Source organism: Triturus cristatus, chromosome 10 (genome assembly GCF_964204655.1).
Source record: "Triturus cristatus chromosome 10, aTriCri1.1, whole genome shotgun sequence".
In the NCBI taxonomy this organism is placed as follows: Eukaryota; Metazoa; Chordata; class Amphibia; order Caudata; family Salamandridae; genus Triturus; species Triturus cristatus.
In genome coordinates, this window is record NC_140593.1 from 677864638 (window position 1) to 677887944 (window position 23307).

At 48.9% G+C, this 23307-nt stretch overlaps 1 protein-coding gene across 2 annotated transcripts in view; it reads left to right on the forward strand.

Annotated features, from left to right (window-relative positions):
- IFT140 (intraflagellar transport 140) overlaps positions 1-15790 on the forward strand; it is a 1808590-nt gene extending 1792800 nt beyond the window's left edge. For both annotated transcript variants that reach the window (XM_085628169.1, XM_085628168.1), the window contains exon 30: positions 15193-15790. In XM_085628169.1, the coding sequence (XP_085484295.1) occupies positions 15193-15396 (204 nt within the window). In that variant the 3' untranslated portion in view covers positions 15397-15790. The remainder of the gene's footprint in view (positions 1-15192) is intronic.
- Positions 15791-23307: the final 7517 nt, after the last annotated feature.

Here is a 23307-nt window from a genome sequence, read left to right on the forward strand (position 1 = left end):
CAGGCGTCTCCGGTCCCGTCCGGAAGTCGAGGCAGCTCCGCCGGCGGGCTCAGGCACCCAGTCCGGCCGTGGAAACTCTCCGCTGCACCCAGGGGCAGGACACTCAAAATGGCGGTCGCCTCCGCCTCGTCCGGGGCCTCTCCCGATCTGGTCTCCGGCCCACCAGCTGCACGCTCCGGGCTCACCAAGGCGTCCGGAAGCAGCCCGCTCCCCTCCGCCGCTGTCTCGCCCCCAAAGGAGACGTTTTACCAGCCGCCAAGTCGCTGTGCGATGCTCGTTTCCCCGGCGGCAGCCCGGAGCCCCGGCAGCCCGCGTCTCACTCCATGATCGGCTTGGCCACGCCCCTTTGAAACATTTTTTATTATCATTTTCTTACCAACATCGCAATGCAACCCCCCCATCAGTCTCAGCCCTCCACCGGAGAGTGTTACACTTGATATGTCAAACAGTTGAACATGAGAAAAATCACCCTTCCCGCGTGGGCTCCCCCCACCCTCTCCCTCCCTCAGCCCATGTCAGTGTGCCCCCCTCTGCCTGTCCTCCTCCTGTTGAGACCCCTCCTTCCTACGAATCATGTACAGGTACTCAAACCGTTCCCTGGCAGCTCAGGGTTCCCCCCCATGCCTAGCCACGACTCATGTGTCCACTTCTCACCATGGCTGCCCCCCTACTCCCCACTTGCCGCTTCCTCCTGTTGATCGGACGTGCTCCCTTCTCCTCCCATGTCAGACATCAGCCCCTGAAGTTCCACCACCAACGCCTCCCATGCACGGGCCGTCGCCAATGCCTTTTCGTCATCCCTCCTAAGTGCTAATTGCAACCGGAGTGTGCCCTCTGCGCCTGCCCATCTCGCAAACGCCGTCCTCCAACTCAGAAAGCTAGGCCCCACCCGTGATTTCCACTGCATGGTTAGTTCCCTCTTGGCCATAATCAACCCTAAGTCATAAAACTTACTGGTACTCTTTGTGCGGCGGGTATGGGGAAACCAGAGCAACAGGCAGGCCCCCATTTCCGGGGCAATATTGCGGTCTGTCACCTGATTCAGGCAGTCTATGACATCCTCCCAATAGTCACCCAGCCTCACGCATGACCAAAACATATGTTGAAAATCAGCCCCCTCTCCCCCACAACGCGGGCACTGAGAATGCGCACCCCCAAAGTATCGCAGTATCTTAACTGGCGTCAGATAGGCCCTGTGTAGTGTGAAAAACTGAACCAGCTGAAACCGGGCATTACGCGTTCCCTTCCAGGCCCGCCGCACCAACGTGGACCATGTCGACTCAGGGATGGGCTTCCCGAGGTCCACCTCCCACGTGTCCAAGGGCCGCAAGCTTGCCGTCGACAGCGTGCAATAGAGGCAGGTAATAGCCTTGGACGTCCCTGCCGCCATAACTACGTATTGGCAGCCCGCGGCGACTGGCGGTTCAGAGAGCCCCATATTCCAATGCCTCTGGAGGCCCGCCACGAGGGCTGCGTGAAGTAGATAGTCTCCCCGCGGGAGCCCATAAGAGTCCTGCAAGTCCTGGAAGGGCAGCAGTACCCCCTCCTTAAACAAGTCCCCCACTACTTGTATGCCCAGCTCCTCCCAAACAGCTAGCCCCGACCAGTCGCCCCCGTGCGGGAGCGCCGTACACATGCCCAGGGGGATCTCTGGGGCATAAGGGTGAACTATGGCGGCCCTCTTCTGACATCGGTTCCAGCACAACCGGAGGGTGCGCTCCTCCAGAGTAAGCTGAGCAAGATCCATCCGCTGTTGAAGGACTATGAAAGCGATCACATGACGTGGAATCAACCTGCCCTGCGGGCCCTCTGGGCCTCTATACTCCCTAGCCACCGCCTGAGTGAGCCATTGGAGCTATGCTGCCAGATAGTACCATTCAAAATCCGGGGCCGCCAGTCCCCCCTCCGCTCTTGGCCGCCGCAATGTGGTCAAAGCCACCCGCCGCCGTCCCGAGCCCCATATGAAGCCCGTCAAGAGTGCACGAAGCCTCTCAAAGAACGATGCCAGTATCCATATGGGCAATGTGCGAAAAAAGTATAGGTGGCGCGGCAGCGCCACCATCTTCAGCAGTGCCACCCTTTCCGCACACGAAAGTGGGAGCGTACTCCAAAACCCCATGCTGCCACGCAAGCCCCGAATGGCTCTGCCGATATTCCCTTCCAGCAGATCAGGCTGGGTGTGGTAGATATTAACCCCTAGATAGCGCAGACATTGACCCTCCCATCGTATCACTCCCAGCGAGTGGGGGGCCTGTCCATTAGGCAACAACGGGAACAAGCATGTCTTGCCCCAGTTGACTTTGAGCCCCGACAAACGACCAAAGATCTCCAACAAGTCGGTCGCTCCGCGTAGTGCGCCTCCTGCGTCTGCCAGAAACATCAGCAGGTCATCCGCATAAAGGGAGATATAGTGGGCCTCTCCCCGCAGCTGTACTCCAGCATAGAAGCGCCCCAGTCGGGCATGCGCCGCCAACGGTTCAATGGCCAGGGCGAACAGCAATGGGGACAACGAGCAGCCCTGCCTCGTCCCCCGCCGTACCCGGTGGGGGGCTGAGATGGTCGCCCCAGTCTTCACGCGGGCCGTGGCATCATTATAGAGCAAGGTGGTCCAGCGTACAAAGCCATCCCCCAGGCCAAATGCTTGCAACACTCGGTATAGATACGGCCACTCTACACTATCAAAGGCCTTTTCTATGTCGACCGAAAGCGTTAGGGCCTCTGGATATTCATCCCGATCCACCTCCATCACCCGCAGTAATCGCCGAACGGAGGTGGCCGTGTTACGCCGGGGAATAAAGCCCGCCTGATCTGGATGAATCAGGGCAGTCATATGGGTCAACAGACGCAACTCTAATATTTTACTCAGGATTTTGTAATCCACCGTCAGCATGGAGAGCGGGCGGTATGCCGCGCGCGCACTAGCATCTCCCCCAGTTTTCAGCAAAGGTACCACAATCGCCTCCCGGGCGGAGGCGGGTAAGCGCCCAACCTGCTAGTAGGTCTCTACTGTTGGCAGCAAGAGCTTTTTCAGTCTCTGTGCTGTCAGATCAAAGAATTTTGTAAGGCGACAGTTTAGCAGCACTAAGGAGGGATTAAAACACATCATCACTGCCTGTCTGCAGGACCTTACTCCGTGCTGCTTAAATAGTGGTTTTAACAGACTTTTCCATATGTCGTCTAGCTTCTTGCATGTGCATATAACATAAATCAAAGTCTCGGTGTCATTCGCACACAAACAGCACAAGTGATCGGGCCCTCTTCTTTCCCACGGTGGCATGAACAGGTTGATCGGACCGACTCCCAGCCGTAGCTTTAGAAATGTTTCTTTGGTCTCAAGCTTGATTCCGACCTTGAGGTAAGGCTGAGGTTTTGGAGCATCGTAGTTGTTAAGCACGGCCCAGCCGTTAGCTCTCTTGGATACCGATTTCTTGTCCTCTATACCCGATATGAGCCTTGTCGATTTTGTTACAATTTTTTTGAAAACCAAATGGCCCATTGGAGTGTTCCAGGCGTCTGCCAGGCCAAGGGACTGCAGAGAATTCTGTAGGTAGACGTTAACTGGTAATTTTCCAGTGCGGAACAGCTCTAGCCAAAGTTGGTTGTTCAAGGTCCCTCTCTCACCAGCTCTGATTTTGTGCTAACTCTTTAAGAAAGCTCCCTGCCTTTCTATTTCCTGTTTCTGGATTCCAAATTCCAGCCTTATTTGGGCTGGTGAAACATATTTAGGGAGCTGGAATATCGCCCGGTAGGAGGTTGCGATTATACAGTCGAGGGTAACAGCATCTCTTCCTGTCATGGATTCGCTCCCGTAGGCGATTACTGGTTGTAATTTTGCTCGTAGAACCTTTAAAAGGGGGTCAAGTGTTAAGTCCGGCAACAATTTCTTCAGGGGCTTTAATGCCAAGCAGGTCATTACTCCCTTCCTTCGTAAAGATTCAAGTTGTGGTTTGAAGGAGTTGTTTTTATCTAGGAGTACGCCCAAATATTTATAGGTAGTTACTTGGTCCAGGCATTTGCCTTCCATGTACCAACTGGAATTTGACTTCTTGCGGTGGTTTCCGCTCATAACTTTTGATTTTTTTAAATTTATTTTTAATGCGTTCCGATGTGAGAAATTGTGGGTGGCATCTAACAGGTGCTGAAGTCCTATCGGAGTTCTACTGATCAGCACTAGGTCATCAGCGTAAAGTAAATTTGTGAATGGCGTGGCTCCTAGCTTCGGGGAATGTGAGGAGCAAGCATCCAGTTCTGCTGGCAGGTCCGCCAGGAAGAGGCTGAAAAGCAAAGGGGCCAAGACGCAGACTTGCTTTAAGCCCTTCCTTGTAATGATTTTTCTTGAGAGGTGCCTTCCAGCGCCTAATTTGATTCTGACCCAAGTGTTGGTGTGCAGCTGTACGAGTTGGCCTAGAAGGGTTAGCGGAATCCCCCATTTTTTCAGCTTTAACCAAAGTTTGGAACGGTCTACGTGATCGAAGGCCGTGGAGTAGTCAATGAAGCAAAGGTACAGGGGATATTTATCTTGCTTCGCTGCATCCATGAGCATGGTTAAGGCCATGATGACATGATGTTTGTTGTAGTTCCTTGCCCTTGACGAAAACCCGTTTGGGTCATTGGTATAATGTTGTTTCTTGTAGACCAAGCGACCAGATCTTTAAGGACAATGCCTGCATAGTGTTTGGCCCCAGCATCAATCAAGGCTATCAGGCGGTAGTTGTTTGGGTCGCATCTCGATCCTTGCTTGAATATGGAACTGATGATAGAGCCTCGCCATGACTCTGGAATTTCTGTTGTTCTTAGGGCGTGTCCTATTACTGGGACTCGTGCGTTGCTCCAGAAGTCTGTGTCCTGCTTATATAGCAACGGTGGTATGCCATTCGGGCCCGGTGCTCCTGCCCGTCTGCCTCTGGAAAATTGTTTACGCATATCTTCGACCGAGGATTCTTTTTGCAGGTCTTCTAGACAATTTTGGCAGTCGTGGCTTGGCGGAGGTGCTACCTCTTGCTGTGACAGGATTGATGGTTCAGTGCCCGCGTCACATTGGTGCTTTTGGCTTCTACCCTCCCGAATGTTTTTTTTTGTAACGGCGTGACACCCAGGGGGACTGTTATTTCAGGTTCTTGGTCATTGAAATGTTTAGTTAAGTAGTCTACCCAGGTAGCTTCGGTGATATTGGAACTAATACCTTGATGATTGGGGTGCTGCAATTTGTTGACAGTTTTCCAGAATTTAGCACTATTTTTCTGATTTGCGTCAAACATAAGTTTTGCCCAGTGTTCATTGTCTTTTGCTCTTTTCTTCTCCCATCTCCTTCTTTTTAGAGTTGTCCTTAACTCCCGGAGTGTGCTTTGCAGTGTCCGATTGTTTGGGGTTTTGCACAATCGCTTAAAAGTTTGATTTATAGTTTGTTTTAGTTTTTTAGAGACAGGGCTATTATGTGCATCAATTGAAGCAGCTATCACTTTCCCTTGTTTCTGGCCGTTGCGTTGTGAATGTTTTTCTCCTATAGATTTAGTAAATAATACCCAGCTTTCTATTGGATGGGTTGAGTTGACTTGACCTTAATTATAAAGGGCTTGGGCATCTGCTGCTATTTTGTCTATGTTGTTGGAGTTGCATCTTATTCTTCTTAGGTTGGTCGTTTCCTCCGGCAAGATGGAATTGCTGGTTTCTGGGATTTGGCAAGCTCTTGCTAGAAGATTAAACTCTTGTGGAAGATGGTCACTAAAATTACTGTTACCGATCTTGAAGGTGACTACTTTATTAAACAGGGACAATGTCATAAATGTGAAGTCTAGATGTGATGATGTAACAGTTGAGTGGTATGTGGCTGCTGGTGGAATATCATCTTTAATATCATCTTTAATATCATCTTTAAACCGTCCATTCAGGGCTCTCATATTTAGGTGTTCTAGGCCCCTAAGTAAGTTTGTTGCTACACTTGGTGGCTTAGTGGGCTGTATTTGGCATTGTGTTGGAATTCCCCATGTTCTCGAGAGGTCCTGAGTTGAGTCTTCTTCCTTGGTAGTCCCTAAGAGATGCATGTTGAGATCGCCAACCAGGACTATGAGGTCCGTTGATTCTTCTTCCATTACTCTCTGTAGCTCGAGTAATAGCTCTTTCGCAGCCTTTGATTTTTGTTTTGGGTGAACATAAACGTTTATTATTATGATTTCCTGTTTAAGGTGATTTAGCCTAAGAGTTACCTTTGTTCCTTGAATGCTGCTTGGTGGAGTTAGATGTATGGTGACAGGGAGGAGCTCACCAATTTTAGTTATTAAGGCAGAAAGCTGGAGGCCCCCCGAGCGACGACCAAAGACTGACATCTATGCTGCCGGCAATGAGTAGGTGGTGTCGTCTGTCAGGTCTAGAGGCTTATCTTCCCAAGTTTCTTTAAGCAAGATAATGTCAAAGGTAGTCAGATAATTTGTGAACTCTTGATCATGCATTTTTTAGGCTAGGCCATTTACATTCCAGACACATATGGCAATTCGGTCGCGTTCTATCTGTGAAGGCTGTGCTGAGTCTGTTGCCTGTCATAGTGGGCATGCCGGTGCTATTTGGCGATGTATATCAGTCCAGTTGTTGGACGTTGAGATGGACTGTGAGACTGAAGGACCTTGAGTCGATTGCAGTGCAATTTCCAAGTTTGCTTTGATTGTAGTGCCTGGTGTACTACTTCTTGCTCCTTTCCATACTGAAAAAGTCGTCCGACTTGAGTTGATTACTTCTACTTTAAGGAAAGGAGCTGGGTATAAAGGTTTGGGGATAGTTTCCAGGCCTATCCCCCAGTTTATAAAGCTTGCCCTTTCCCGTAGGATTCTGCCTGCAACCTCTGCGGTTCGCCAGGATGTTCTAGTTACTTCTGTACTCTGTATATTGTTAGATGGTAGAAATTCCACTGACAGTAAGTCAAGGGTTTCAATATTTACTAGAGGTGTAATGGAGTGTAGAAGCCGTAGAATATTCCCTCTATTCAGTGTGTCCATACGACCTCTAGATTTGTATTGTGGGTGGAATATTATGATGCTTGACCCTTCGGCCATTGCTATGGGCTGATCTTGTGTCTCTGTGCCCTTATTAAAGGTCACTCTGTGGGCAAAAGTTTCTAGATTTTGGAGAGGCCCCCTTGTTTTGTTATTTACGCTATCTTGGAGGAGCCCATGATCAGAGAGGTTTGCTTTGAGTGCTCCGGAGATATGGCTGCAGTTTAAGTATTCTGTGTGATTGGATAAAACGCTGTCTGTGGCATGCGCTATGATGTCATTCTCGTGGTTGTGGCACAGAGTTTGTTGGGGCCTGTTTTGATCCTCCCAAGAGACTCGGCCGAGTGGTATTATTGTTTGATGTGTTCCTTTGAATATCACCGTTCTACCTGGTGAGGCTGTTGACGCCTCTTGCCCTATGTGTATACTCGTTTGATGCGTCTCCTTGGCGGAGGCGATTGGAGGCAGAATCATTTCAGGTGGGGGCCCTGTCTGTAGGCTCTTTTCCGCTTGTTTGTTGCTGGATTTTAGAAGGCAGCTTGTCGTATTTTGCTGTTGCTTTGTTGTTTTGGGGCTTGCAGTCGGGATCTTCGTGCTGTTTACCGAACCTAGCTCTTCTTCGTGTGATATTTTATCATTTACTAGTTCTGTTTTGGGTAAGCCTACCGGGATGGAGTCGGTTGCATAATGTGCCAGGACTGTGGATTTCTTGTTCCTGCCTTTCCTTTTTTGCTTGCGTCCTGTTCTTGTTGTTAGGTTTTTGCTACCGTAAGAGTCAGTTTTGTTTGATCCTCGGAGGGGACTCCTACATTCTGATAGAGAGTCGCTATTTAGTGATATTGGCGCTGGTGTCTGTGCGCTCAATGATTTTGCTTCGTCCCTCGAAGTACCTTTATTTTCTGTTTTCTGTGATGCTGTTGTTGGTTTCAGAGTCGACAATATGTCTGCCAGTGTCGTGGGTAGCGTTTGTAGTTTGTCCACAATCGGGGCACATAAGCATTCTTGTTGCACAGACTGTGTTTTCAGGGCCGCTGCTTGTCCTCTCTTTATTAATCCATTCAGCTCGCCTAGCTTTTTATCAATCCCCGAAGTAAAATCGGCAAGAGACTGCAATACTGTAAGCTGAAGGTCCATTTTGTGGGATTGGTATGGCAAGGCCGCAGTCGAATATTACATGGAGCTTAAGAGTGATTCCCAAATTAAGGTTTTGTTGTTATGACCTGCACTGCTTCTTACTGTTTGCGGATATTTTGGTCGGCTACTAGGCTCATGTGTATAGGAGGCGACTAAGTCTTCCCATTCTTGGGAGGCTAGGAAGGACATGTGGCAGACTGGTCATTGGTTTGTGGCTGTTGGATTGCGTGGATCCCTTTGATTTGTAGAGGGCGGGTAAGCCTACAAAAGGGAGTATGTCATCCAAGCTGGTGGATGGTAAGGTAGGCGATGAATTCTGTGGGGGGTGGTAGTTTGGTTGTAATGTCTGTATCCTTAAGTTTTGATCATCCAGTTTGTCTGAAGCTGATGATGGGTGTTGATGAGGCTTTAGGGCAGATCCCGTATCTGGCTTCGTTTGTTGGGCTAAAAGGCTAGATCCTCGGCCTGGAGTATTCTCAGCAGTATAACTAGGGAGTTGGGCGTTCTGAAGATCTGAACAGTGTCTTAGGCCCAATTACCAGTCAAGTGTTAGAGATGGCTTCTGTGTTCCCCCAGTTGTTGACCTAGATGGTTGGAGGTTTGGAATACCAGTTTGAGCTGTAAATAAGCTTTCCACAGAGCTATGTTGTGGTGGGCTAAAATAATTGTTAGTACTGTCCTCTTGGTGATTTTGTTGGAGAAACAATAGTCCTAATTGTTCACAGTTATCTGCCTTGTTTGTACGTGAGGTCATTGTGTCTGCAATTTCTTGGCTTGCTCCAAATTGGTCCTTAGTTTGAAATTGTGCGTTTGTTTGAGTTGTTCCTTTGGGATGAGTTTGTACTGAGGTTTCCTTCGCTGCCAGTGGCTTTTGGTCTAAGCTGTTTGTAGCAAGTGGTAAAAGGGGGATTGCAGCCCTTCTATACTGGCACTCTTAGAAAATATTGCTGTTCCAGGATCTCTCAGAAATGAGAACTTTGTGTATATTTTTGGCAGGGATTTCTCCTTGGGGGTGTTCCTTCTACCTTGAGTAAGACCTGCTCCGCCGAACAGGTGCTCGCTGTGGCATCTGTGAGCCTTGTTTCTTTTGTTGTACTGCCTTCCGGGGGCAATAAGATACTACTGTTATAAGCTTTGGGATGCAGGCCGCTCAAGTGACTGTCTGCCTTTTCTTCCGTTGAACTATTTTGTGTATCTTCAAGTTTCTCGCGTTTTATCTTTAGACTTCCTAGGTCGTGGTCCTGTGGGCTGCTGCCCCTAAGTTCTCTCCTGGAAATGCTCTCGCTCTTCCGTTTTGTTGGTTTAGATTGTGGTCCTGGATTTGATTTTCGTTTTACTGGAGCTTTTCTTACTCTGCCCGACCTCATGACTCTCGATTAAGTGGCCAGTAATCCTTTGGGCTGCTCAGGTCTTTTCGGTGCAGCTGAGTGAGAGTCGGGGTGGCTCTTAAATGTAAGTCTTTTAAGCGTTTATGTTACCATTAGTCGCGTGGCTGGGCGGTTTTTTCTTTTTTTTTTTTTGCAGGGTCTCCAGCCCTCACCTATCTCTGTTGCACGTAAGGGCTCTGGTTGAGGACGGTTGAAACCCCCCCCCCCCACCACAAAGACCTGTAAGGGGGATAGATAGACAGATAGACACACTCTCTTTGGTTGAAGCCGGAGTTTAGAGACTGAAACTAATGTTGCAGGTTCACTGGTGTCGCTGTTAGACCTGCCGATCCTTCACTGCTGCGCTGTTTTTTTTTATTTTGTATTATTTACGTGGCTGCCTTAGGTTTTGGCTTAGGTTTAGCCCTTAGCTTTAGCACTACTGATCGTGGTCAGACAAGGAGAGCAAGATTATCAGGTGGGGCTAGGTTGTGGCACCCTGGACCCAGGTCCACTCCACACTGCTTTATTTTACACCCACCTGCTGTCGGTTGATAGGCGGGTTATCTGGGAGGTCGTAACAGGTCACTAGTTAAGTATCCGAACAGACGGGTAAACAGCTCTGGGCAGCATGCCTTCCTTCACCTGCTCTCCGCGGCGGCTTCCGTTGGCTACTATTTCTCCCCCCCCCCCCCTGCATTCCGCCCCCGCGCTCCCCTATGGTGTGCGGCTTTGACCCCCGCTTCGAGGTGCGACTTGCCCCCGCAGCTGTAAGAAGCAGAGCAGAGGCTAAGGAGCTGGAGCAAAGGGGGAGCGGGGGATGAGAGCCAGGAGAAGGAGCAACAGTCGGTAGCCTTGCACAGCATCTCTCCCTGCCTTCTGCAGCACTTCGGACAAACGAACGGCGTGAAAACACGGACTGGAGCTGTCCTAGACAAAGCCCGGGAAACATGATTACAGAACCTATTCTGAAACCCAATACGAGCAAGAAAATAAACCAGGACGCCTGCTAGCATGGCTGGACAACAGAGAAAAAGGAGGGAGTGCTGTTGTGTCCTTTAATGCCACCACTGGAGAGATTTTGACAGCTCAAACTGATAGCTTGGACCAATTCAGAGAATTTTACAAGGCGTTTTGTGCGCGACACAATGACAGTGATGAGGCAGGCATACATGCCATTTTAGATTTAGCGTGCTTACCTGTAGTATCTGAATGCTCCTATTGAGGATGCAGATATCAAGTGGGCTATTAAGCACATGGAAAACACCAGGAAATGATGGGTTGTTAGTTGAGTTGTACCAGACATAAGTGGATTTATTGTGGGTGCCTCTGCTAGCTATGTATAAGGAGGTGTTTAAGACAGGAGTATTATCAGCTTTGTTGAAGGAGGCAAATTTAGTAGTCTCACCTAAGCCTGGGAGAGACCCCACTGATTGTGAATCATCTTATTCACTGTCAATGATAAATGTGGATGCAAAAATAATGGTAAACATATTGGCACAACGCCTAGCAAAGGCGGCAGAGGGGATACTATATGCTGATCTGGCGGGATTTATTGGTGGGCCCACAATCCCACCACTAACATTCGAAAGGCACTCCTCATCATGGACGAGAAAGTGTGAGGAGAGCAACCAAGCACAGATGCTAGTCTAGATGATCACAAGGCTTTTGATACTGTTAACTGTGTGTTTATGGACTGCACATCCCAAGGTTATACCTTGTGAGCAGATTACCTGCGATGGGTGAAGCTACTTTACACTGCGAGTAAGGAAAGAGTAAAAGTAGGTAATAGAGTATCAGACAGTTGGTTGATAGAGAGAGGGACTTAGGCAGGGGTACCCTCTCTCTCCACTAATATCTGCACAAATTATAGAGCCACTGGTGCAATTTACACATATTTGACACGCAGATGATGGTATAATGGTGGGCAGAAGCGGGAAATCATCTCATTATATGCCAATGATATACTATTAACATTGAGAACCCTGATGACCACATGGCCGGCTAGCTACAGTACATTTGCAAAGGAGGGGGTGAGGGGGGGGGGGGGGCACTCAAACGCCAAAAGGTCAGTGTTGTATCCCATACAAGCAACTGTAGCTGATGAGGCATGCCTACCTAATATAAAGGTTCAGACAACTTTAGTAAAATACCTAGGATTGTATTTGAGCTCGGATTACACTGAAACATATGATTCAAATGTGGGCAATTTACTGGTCTCCCTTGAAAGTGGTGTGCACAAGTGGCTGAAGTTCCCAATGTCCTTAATGGGGCGCATTGTAATTAGTAAAATGATCATGCTACCGCGAGTACAATATGTATTGCAACACATGTCGATGCGCTTACTGGAGTCCTGCTTTCACAGATTGGATAAATTGCCATACTGGGGAACTGGGAGGGCACTGATAAGTTTGGAGGTACTGAAGCGTCCATGGGATAGTGGAGGATTACAGGCACCACATTTCGAGACTTATTATTGGGCAGCTCACACTCAGCATACAGTGCTGTGGTTCGAGGAAAGGGATGCTGATCCAGAGGCAGGTATGTTAGCTCGTTTGGTGAGACCATGGGCATTACTGGCATTACACCTAATTCCTTGCAAAAACCTTTACCGTTACTCCCTCTGTCTCATGTACATAAATGTCCCAAGACTTAGCTGTAGACAATGATGCAGTTAGCTAGGATCCACTATAGTTTCGAAACTCCGAAGCTAGAGAATCAGTCCACACTATCTATGTAACCCCATTGCCAACATATAACAAGTTTATCTTCCCACCCCCCTCCCAACCTACTTCCATGTCAGACCAGTGTTTTAACAAAAAGAATGAGATGTATAAATGTGCCCTTGTTATCTTAGTGTCCCACCACTCTTCCTCTGCCATTATTTACCGTATAATCATCACTCTGGGTCCAGCGATATCCCTCCCTCGCCAGCGTCTCCTGCTACAGCCAATGTCTATGGCTCCCGCAACTCAGATTGCATATATGCCCAGGCCTGAAGGTCGTCTTCTAGCTTTTCATCTCTCTGAACATGCTTCATTCGTACCTCCTCCGCAGACGCCCAATCAGACATATCTCGCAACCATGCCTCAACGGACGGGGATGTAGGCCGAAGCCATGTGATAGCAATACATCTTTTCGCCAATACCAGACCTAAAAGGGCAAATTTCCTTCTCAGTTTCTTGTTCTTTGGGGAGGGAAGTAGGCCAAGCAATACTTGTCGGACCTCCATAGGAACCTCCCAACCTGAAGCTCTCCCAAGTCGAGTAAGTATGTCTTCCCAGTAGGAAGTAAGGGACGGAAGCCCATGTCATGCGGATAAAATCAGCTTCCAAGGACCCGCACTGTTAGCACGTTCCCGAACGGGCAGGGTATATATATCATATGCAGTGTCCGTGAGATAAGGTAAGTATGGTGCACAACCTTGTATTGAAGGAGTTTAAAACACGCATTAGAACTAAAGGGCGAACACCCTCATGGACCTTCATCCATTCCCTCTCTGTTAGGGGTTCCCCAATCAGCTTGTCCCACTCTGCCTGCACCGGCAGAGTCCCCCCCTCCGGTAAGTCATCATGTAGAGCCCGGTAGTGATGAGATACCAACCGGGGCACTTGAGCCATATACAGCATCAGCATCAATATATTAGTGTGGGGGGATTCTTCGGGGAAGGACGGCCAGACCTCCCTTGCAACACTCAACACCCTTTCATATTGGGGATATTATCCAACTCCCAAATTAAAGCCAGTCACTGTCTCCTCTTGGGTTATAAGTCGCCTGTTAACATAGAGCTCTCCTAATAACCGAAACTCTCCTTCTTTCCAGCAACGTATAGACATAGATTCAGCTACATACGAGAAAGGTCACCCCGACCTTAGAGGCATATGGGGGGCATAAGGGGCATTACACACTGATCAAATTCGCCCAGGTAATGGCCATATGTTCTACCACATAGGGAAGCGATGCGGGAACTCCGGGGCTGAGCATCAGGAGTTTCAGCAGAGGGCGTCCACCGCATGTACCTGCCAGGAGTCGTTTCTCCCAATTATCCTCATTGTCCAACCAATGGATTGCATGCCTTAATTGAGCAGCCATGTAATAGAATTCTAGGCAGGGAACCTTGAGTCCTCCCTGGCTCCATGTCCTTTGTAGTGTTTTGACTCACACCCTTCTGGGTCTAGAGCCCCACCAAAGATCCACTAACAGGTCATTCAAAGTAGGAAAATAAAGTCTGGGAACCACGTCAAAGGTATGCTGTAGGGCATACAGACATCTGTACAGATATGCTTGCTGAGACTAGTCACCCATAATAAACACACTAAATGTGCGAAAAAGGTATTGGAATTAGGCCTCACTGCGGCAAAGAACTGTGTAACCTTGAGATGGATGACCAAACGACTACCCACACAAAAGCAAGTGTTATGGGAATTTGCAAAGTGGGTACGGGCTGAATGTAGGGCATGCTATAGGTCACTTTACTATGGAGTGGAAAAGGGAGGAAGGGTGGAATAGGACTTAGTAGAAGTCAGACTACAACAGGAAATGGGAAGCCCTGAACCGAGACAAGATGTAAAAGGAACAGATGGTTAATACTTTCTGAACGTGTCTGCAATATTAATTTACAGTAAAATGATGATGATGATACCCGTTGTACTGTCTAAACAATCCAAATGTTATGTATGGACTTATGATCATTTGTATATGGTGTGTCTCACATCTCTCGCCTTGTTTATAGAGGTGGGGTGGAGGGGGGATGGGACAAGTAACTGAATGTAATGTCTTAGGTAGTAAAGAATCTGGGCTTCTTCATTAATGACTCTCTTTCTTTGCAAGAACAAGTAACCAGGGTATACGGGATCTGTTTTGTCCTCTTACGCATCCTCCGGAAACTATTTCTTTGAATTCCAGTGGCATGGAGAAGGAACATTGTCCAAACCTTGATTATGAGTAGGTTGGACTATGGGAACGCGTTGTATGCGGGCATGGCAGAGTACTTGTTCACGCAGCTCCAAATTATTTAGAATGGGGCAGCAAGACTGATATGTAGCAAGACTAGCAGGAGCTCAGCCTTGGCTTGTCTCAATTATCTTCACTGGCTCCCAATTCGAAAAAGAATAATTTTTAAGCTCATGTGCCAAATGCACAGAGCGCTTTATGAAGGGGGCATAGCGACTCTACAGAATAGTCATTTTTCATATGCCTATATGAAACCTTCCATCAGCCAACCAGGCTTTAATATCTTGTAGAAGAATCAAGAAATGCAGAATGGGCAGCCGTACCTTTATTCTTTTGGCAGCGACCGACTGGAATAATCTTCCCCACAACTTATGTGCAGTGCCAGATTTATTAGCATTTCAGAGAAAGTTGAAGACTTGGCTGTATCCACTATAGGGTCTTGACTTGAACTAGCAAGATAAGTCCCAGCAAAGGGATATCCCTTTGGGGATGAGAGCGCGCTCTATAAATACTCAAAATAAAATGGTGCTGGTGAGCACAGGATTCGGTAAACCCAAGTACTGCATTTGTTCTTATTATGAGGAAATATGAGACCAGGAAAACTTGTGACTGATAATGTTAAATACAAGATCAACCTCTCTATAGGACTGTGAGGCATGGCTTGTTGCCAGGACCTTAAACTGTGGTACGCTGATAACGATATGTTGACTAGGGTAAAAAAAGTATATTCATTTTTTTTTTTATTTCCCCACCAGGCCTACAAGTGCTTAGAAGAGATGCGGAAAAGGCTTCCTTCTGTCAACTTGACCTATTATGTCAACCAACGTACCATGGAAGCTGTTCATCGAGCCGTTGGTATCCCCCTGACCAGAAACAGTGTGTCCGAGCGCATCCGGCATAACAGCATGGAGGATGGAGAGGAGGTGGATGAGGAAGTTGCTGACGAAATTGAGACATAAAAGACTTTGTGCTTGGCGTATCTGATCAGAGATACACTTTGTACCGCACTATAACAAGAAATAAACAGAGCAAGCTTCTACACTTCCAGGAATAAAACACTCATACCCACCAACCGCTTTTCACAGATATGAATAGACTGCTACAGGCCGGCTGTACAACGAAGGAGAATTTTTTGAGATTTTCTAATATTAAAAAAGCAAAATATAAATTTATGAGAAGGTGGGCGCACATTTTTCGTTGCAAGGATCCACTCTGGGTGAACGGACCCTGACAGACACATGTTGCTGTTTGTTTTTATTGTTTGTGATTTCCTAAAGTTCACAGTTGAAACAAATAATTTTTTTTTTTTTACAGTTACACAATTTCTATATTAAATATTTTTTATATAATGCTGCCATTTGTCACTTCTCTGATTTTACTCTTTGATGTGTCTTGTTATCTTTATGGTCCAATGTATTTTGTGTTAGAATAATCTGCATCATGATATAGGGCAGTGATACTCAAAAGTACGGCCTGGGGGCCGCAAGTGGCCCTCCTGACCTTTACATGTGGGACCCTGGGCAGCAGCAGCACTGGGCTGCTCTTTACTCGACTCAGCACTAACATGGAATTTAAAAAAAAATATAAAGCAATCACTTATTTAAAGGTTAATTGCAGTTAGGCCAAGGAAGTAGCTAGGCGCTTAACTTTAGGAACACCTTCATTTGTAACCGTAGACCAAACTTTGCTGCCCCCGGGAAATTTTTGTGAGTACCCATGCATGAAGACTGCCAGTCTGAAATACGGACTTCCCTCGATGGGACTCCCCAGAAGAAAGTAAGCGAAACACTTGGAGAGTCTCCATTTAACATTTACAATAAAAAGTAAAATCCCCTATATGTCGCAATAGCCAAGTGCTTCACTCTGTAAATGGATAACATTTCCTTGAGTGGCTTCCTACCTAGTTTAGTCGTGAAGTTGGTAAGCGCAGTGATGGTCTTCATAAATTGTATCTTTCTGGTGTTAATCGCCGATTTCCAGGTTCCATCTATGTAAACAGTATAACCAGGAAATAAATGGTACTACTAAAGTTAAGCTTGGTTTCCCCAATCAAAATATCACGACACTTAACATGCCTCCTACTGCACTTTGTAATAAAGGTTTTTCCTATATTGACTAGAAGCCCTAGTTATTGCATATCGGCTACAAAATAATATAAAATCCTCTGGAGGGCACCATTACAAAAGGGTCATCCACATCCAGACAAGGCAGAATTGGACAATGGACGATTTGGGCGAGGTCCATTCAGTTCTCTGATAGAAGTTTACCTAGGTTATTAATATATAATGTAAACGGGGAAGGAGTGAGTATGCGCCCTTGGCTAACGCCTCTCTCTACACCGAAGGAAAGAGTGCAATCCCCCCTCAGCCCATATCAATCCCTATCCTACTCCCTCAACACAACTCATCAGAAACTGGATGATAGGTGGGTCCACACCAAGCGCCCTCATATTTATCCACAATTTATTGTGCATAACGCAGTTGAATGCGCTGGATAAATCAGTGAAAGCTAAAAACAAACTACTACTCTTCATCTTGGTATATTTGCCGATAATAAGGTTCAAATTAAGTCCCTGTTTATTTGTCCTGAGCGCTCTATGAAAGCCATATTGCAAATCTGAAAGAATCCCATGCTCAGCAGCCCAGGCTTCTAATCTGGCCAGTATAATGCAGCCAGCCATTGTCATAAGGGAGTCGAGCAATAAAATTGGGCGATAGCAGGCCGGTTAAGAACGATCACCCTTCTTAAAGATTGGGACAATGAGGGACTCTGACCAAGTACTCAATAAGACAAAAATGCAGGATGCACCCAAATCTTGGGTCAAAAGGGGGCCCCAGAGTGGCACATTGCTTTTAAAAAGGTCGAAGGGTATACCGTCTGGGCCTGGGGCTTTCCCCCCCCTTTACTAGCCATAAGGTCCTAGTTAACCTCCTGGGAAAATGCGCGACCAGAAAATCTGCTAGAGGGTTCTATGGTGCCACCATCATCGACAAGGAGTAGTAGTTCAGCTAAGATTTTGTTTGAATAAATGTTAGAAAAGTAGGTCACTCACTCAGTTTACGCTACAGGGATCTCCAAACTAGGGGAGTACTCATCTCTCAAGAAGGGGCAGTTAATCACACACCAGAAGGCTGCACTGTCTTTGTTACGGCTTGCTTCGTACAAGGCCTCCAACGCTTCGTCCTTGAGAGCTAATTTCTTTGCCCTAAGGGCAGATCAATACTCACGTAAACTTCTAGGAGATTATGTAAGGCTTCCCTGAGGCATTTGTGGGCCTGATTACAAAATTAATCAAACCACCTCAGTTGTGCCGAAAATGGGCATTGTCTCGTAACAGATAGTCTTTTCTTGATTCCCTTAGTAATGTAAAGGAAGGTCTTAATAATATAATGAGAGCTAGCTTTGTCATCCACGCATATTTCAAAGAATGTTCTATGTGAGGAAATCAACCTACTCATAAAGTAGTCAAGTTGAATTTGTGTCCAGCGCAAAGAGAGATAATTGCGAGTGGCAATCTGAATGTTAGCCCTGATGCGTAAGCTGGCCAATTTAACTAATGAGGACAAGTGCTTAGAATTAACGTCTATACTTTGTGGATGATGATCACTCATAGCAGTGTTGTGCATTGTAAAATTAGATATCAAGTAAGAGTACCTATGGGAGGAAAGTATAAAATCAATGACAATATCTTTCCCTCTACCATTAAAATTACACTTAAAAGCAACATTTGGGGCACAAATTCTGTTACAAAAAGCCAAGATTATATTTAACAAGCATTGGCATAGCCAATAGGTCTCGCCTTTGGGACCTTATAAGTGTGTATTCATGCAACAGTTGATGTTGTTGCACCAAGGATATTGTGCTGGATAACTAAACACTTATAAGGTCCCAAAGGCGAGACCTATTGGCTACGCCAATGCTTATTGTATGTAATCGCGTGGCTTGTTAAGGCAGAACAATTGGTTTTGCAAATGCTTGTTTTAAAAGTAAATAAGAAACATGGGGCCCTATTGACCGGTAACATGAAAGTCTAGGTCATGCGGAGTTATTTGTGTTCTTTACATAGCCATGAAGGCACTCAGCTCATAACTTTTCAAATACATACATAAATAACCATGATGAAACCCTGAGGTACTATGTGTAGTGTTTGCGGAGCGTGGCTGTAGTCGCTGTGAAATGTTGCCATCAATTTAGCAGTTTGTATGTTGATTGTGTTGTAAAAAAAACAAATGAAAAAAGGGGAAATCATACCAACATGGTAAAGAAAGCATTTGAAATTAATACAATCCTGTCCCTTAGTGTTGTATTTCAACTAGGCATAAGTCGTGGACATGCACAATTTTCTACGATCAATCTGTCGTCTTTTGTTAAACTTCACATTCCCAAGGGTCGTGTAGGAGACAATGGATAAGTAAGGAGACATTCAGAGGCGTAACGCAGCCCCTGTGGCGCAGGGGGCCCCAACCATTTAGGGCACCCCCATTCACTCCAAGGTCAATGCATATCTATCGATTTATCCTACTGTACTTACTCTTACACTTACTGTCTGAAGACTTGAAATTCACTTTCCTGTTGAGTGTTCAGCTTCCGTAAAAAGGTAGGTCTCTGACAAATCACAGAAATCCTAAAATCATCAGTCTGTCTGGTCTGAAGTCCACGGAGTTAGAACAAGGACGCTTGTAATGGTGCGGCCGTGTGTCAAACAATAAAGTGAGAAGAATGTCTTCACTGCCTTAATGTATAGCACTTCTAGACGCTACCGAAGGAAGGACTACACCTTTGTCACGCATCCGCTACTCAGTGCTCTGAAATGTTAGGCTCTAATCCTCAAGAGCATGTAGCTTCTTGGGCAAGCACGGGCACTCTACCTATGAAGATGCGTTCGTTATCTTGAACAGGTAACGACTTATTCTTTAAGTGCGTATTTGTGTGATCTTGGGCAAGGAGGCACCTACTCTAAAATGCATTCTGCGTAAGAAGAGGGCATCAGTCTCCACTTCTCTCAGCACTCTTGGGACAAGATTGTCTTGCATCTTAATGAACTTTGGGTGTAAGGGCAATGCTGATTACGGTTCGTGATCGAAGTTGTAGACCCCTCCCTAAACTGGTAACCCGTTAATATTTTAGACTTCCCTTCAGGGAAGGTGATGTTTCCACCCTCCTGGGCTTTGCTTGTGCTGCGCCGCTATCCACAAAGCTGCAAGTTAAAGTTCGTATAGAAATAACCCAGTCTCAATTACATTACTATCAACTGACTCAGTTTCATGATTATGAAATTATATTTGTATCTACCGACACACACGATAAAAACAATCAATCAATCAATCAAAGACATTTATATCGCGCACTACTCACCCGGAGGGTCTCAAGGCGCTGGGGGGGGGGGGGGTCCGCTACTGCTCGAACAGCCAGGTCTTGAGCTGCCTCCTGAAGGCGAGGTGGTCTTGGGTCAGGCGGAGGTGGGTCGGGAGGGAGTTCCAGGTCTTGGCGGCCAGGTGGGAGAAGGACCTTCCTCCTGTTGTGGCTCTTCGGATGCGGGGGACGGCGGCGAGGGCGTGGCTGGTTGATCGGAGCTGGCGTGTGGGAGCGTAGAAGTTGAGGCGGCTGTTGAGGTAACTCGGGCCTTGGTTGTGAAGGGCTTTGTGTGCGTGGGTGAGGAGGCGGAAGGTGATTCTCTTGTTGACCGGGAGCCAGTGCAGGTCTCTCAGGTGTCCGGAGATGTGGCTGTGTCGGGGGAGGTCGAGGATGAGTCTCGCTGAGGCGTTCTGGATTCGCTGGAGTCTCTTCTGGAGCTTGGCGGTTGTTCCGGCGTAGAGGGCGTTGTCGTAGTCCAGGCGGCTGGTGACGAGGGCCTGGGTGACCGTCTTCCTGGTCTCGGTAGGGATCCACCGGAAGATCTTACGTAGCATGCGCAGGATGTTGAAACAAGACGAGGAGACGGCATTGACTTGTCTGGTCATGGAGAGGGAGGTGTCCAGGATGAAGCCCAGGTTGCGTGCGTGGTCTGTCGGTTTGGGTGCGGTGCCCAGGGCGGGGGGCCACCAGGAGTCGTCCCAGGTGGAGGGTGAGGAGCCCAGGATGAGGACTTCCGTCTTGTCTGAGTTCATTTTCAGGCGGCTGGTCATCATCCACTCGGCTGCGTCTTTCAGCCCTTCGTGTAGGTTGGCTCTGGCGGTGGCGGGGTCGTTGGTGAGGGAGAGGATCAGCTGGGTGTCGTCGGCGTAAGAGATGATGTTGAGGTTGTGTTGGCATGCGATGGCTGCAAGGGGGCTCATGTAGACATTGAAGAGGGTGGGGCTGAGCGAGGAGCCCTGAGGAACGCCGCAGATGACTTCGGTGGCTTCTGACCTGAACGGGTGTAGGCGGACTCTCTGTATCCTTCCAGCGAGGAAGGAGATGATCCACTCCAGTGCCTTCTCCAGGATTCCAATGTTGCTGAGGCGCTGCACTAGGGTGCGGTGGCAAACAGTGTTGTACGCCGCGGAGAGGTCTAGGAGGATGAGGGCCGCTGTTTCTCCGTTGTCGAGCAGGGCTCGGATGTCATCGGTGGCAGCGATGAGGGCAGTCTCGGTGCTGTGGTTGGCCCTGAAGCCCGACTGTGAGGGGTCGAGGGAACCATTCGTTTCGAGGAAGGCGGCCAGTTGCTTGTTGACTGTCTTCTCGATGACTTTGGCTGGAAACGGGAGGAGCGAGATGGGGCGGTAGTTTTTGAGTTCGGTGGGCTCCGCTGTTGGTTTCTTTAGTAGAGCGCTGAGTTCGGCGTGCTTCCAGCTCTCAGGGAAGGTGGCGGTGTCGAAGGAGGTGTTGATGATGTCCCGCAGGTGGGGTGCGATGACGGCATCGGCCTTGTTGAAGACGTGGTGAGGGCAGGGGTCGGTCGGAGATCCGGAGTGGATGGAGTTCATCTTGCGGATGGTGTCTTCGGTGCTGATTGGGATCCAGGCGCTGAGGGTGGTGGTGGGGGGCGTTGGTGCGGTCGTGGGGAGCGCTGGTTGTGTGCTGAAGCTGTTGTGTATGTCCGCGATCTTGTTGTGGAAGTAGGAGGCGAGGGAGTTGCAGAGGTCTTGTGATGGTGTGATGTCGTTTCCGGCGTTGGGGTTGGAGAGCTCTTTCACGATGTTGAAGAGTTCCTTGCTGTTGTGTGCGTTGTTGTCCAGCCGCTCCTTGAATGCTGTTTTCTTGGTGGCGTGGATCAGTTGATGGTGCTTTCGGGTGGCGAGCTTGAGGGTGGTCATGTTGTCTGGTGTTGGGTCTCTTCTCCATGCTTTCTCGAGGGCTCGGCAGTTCTTCTTGGAGCTCTTGAGTTCGTCGGTGAACCATGGGGCCTTCTTGCTGCCGGGTCTGCTGGGCGGGGTCCTCAGAGGGGCGAGGTCGACTGCGCAGTTGCTGATCCACTTCGTGAGGTTGTCGGCGGCCTGGCTGGGGTTCGCTGAGCTGGCGGGAGGGTGCTGGCTCAGGGATGCGGCAAGCTGGTCGGCTGTGATCTTGTTCCAGCTTCTTCGTGCAACCTGTTGCTGATGGTGGTGGATCGTGGTTCTTCTGAAGCTGAAGTGGATGCAGCTGTGGTCCGTCCAGTGGAGTCCGGTGGCGTGGCTGAAGACGATGTCCTTGCTGGATGAGAAGACGGCGTCGAGTGTGTGTCCGGCGAGGTGGGTGGCGGTGGTCACCAGCTGCTTGAGACCGAGGTTGGCGAGGTTGTCAAGCAGGGAGGTGGTGTTGCGGTCGTTGTTGTTCTCCAGGTGGAAGTTGAGGTCCCCGAGGAGGATGTAGTCAGCGGAGGGGAGGGCGTGCGGGCTGATGAAGTCGGCGAAGTCTTCGCTGAACTGAGTGCGTGGTCCCAGGCGTCGGTAGATCAGGGTGCCTCTGAGGGTGGTCTTGGGGTCGGTGTGGATCTGGAAGTGCAGGTGTTCGGCGGTTGTCAGGGTGTCGTCGGTGTTGGTCGTGATGCGGATGGTGTTCCTGTGGATGATGGCGATGCCTCCTCCCGTCTGGTTTGTTCGGTCCCTCCGGGCGATCTTGTAGCCCTCCGGGATGGCGATGGCGATGTCGGGCGCTGAGGAGGCGTTCATCCATGTTTCCGTGAGGAAGGCGACGTCTGGAGATGTGGTGTCGAGGAGGTTCCAGAGTTGGACGGCGTGTCTGTGGACGGAGCGGGTGTTGAGCAGGATGCACTTCAGGTGGTTGCTGCTGGTGTTCGGCTTGGTGGGTGCGGTGCAGGTCCGGATGCAGGTGAACTTGCAGGAGAGGCAGCTGAAGGGTCCGTGGGTGCGTCTCGGCGTGGCTCGGTAGCATCCCGGGATTCGGCCGGTGTTGAGTGCGTTGAGGGTGGTGGCGTCGTACGTCCTGCGGGTCCAGGGGTCCTGGCGCTGGGCACGGTCCAGACGCGGACGGGCTTACCTTTGGCGCACCTTCGGCGCGCTTAGGTCGCGCCCGCTGCGCGTGAACGCTGCGCGTTTGCACGGTCGCCATATATGGCGAAGTGTGAGGGAGGGAGGAGCTGGGAAGCGGGGAGGGTACACAAAGGAAAGGGGGCCTGGCCGCTGGCACGGCGGCGGGGAGCGGGGCGGGGGTCACAGGGGAAACACGGGGAAAGAAAATTAAATCACAGGCTCAGGGGGAGCAAAAACGAGCAACAGTGGACAATGCAGCGACAGAAAAATGCAGAAACAGTGGCAGAATAAGCGCGGCAGCACACAGGCAGGGAGAGCGATCCCGGGGGGGGGGGGAAGAGGCGGCAGGCTCAGCGAGGCTGAGAGAGGCAGCGGGCAGGGGGGCACACGCAGCAGCTTGTGGCCGTGCGGTGCGGGGGTGTCCTGGGAGCAGGTCACACAGTACACAATAACACACTTACTGAGCACAACGGGGGGTCC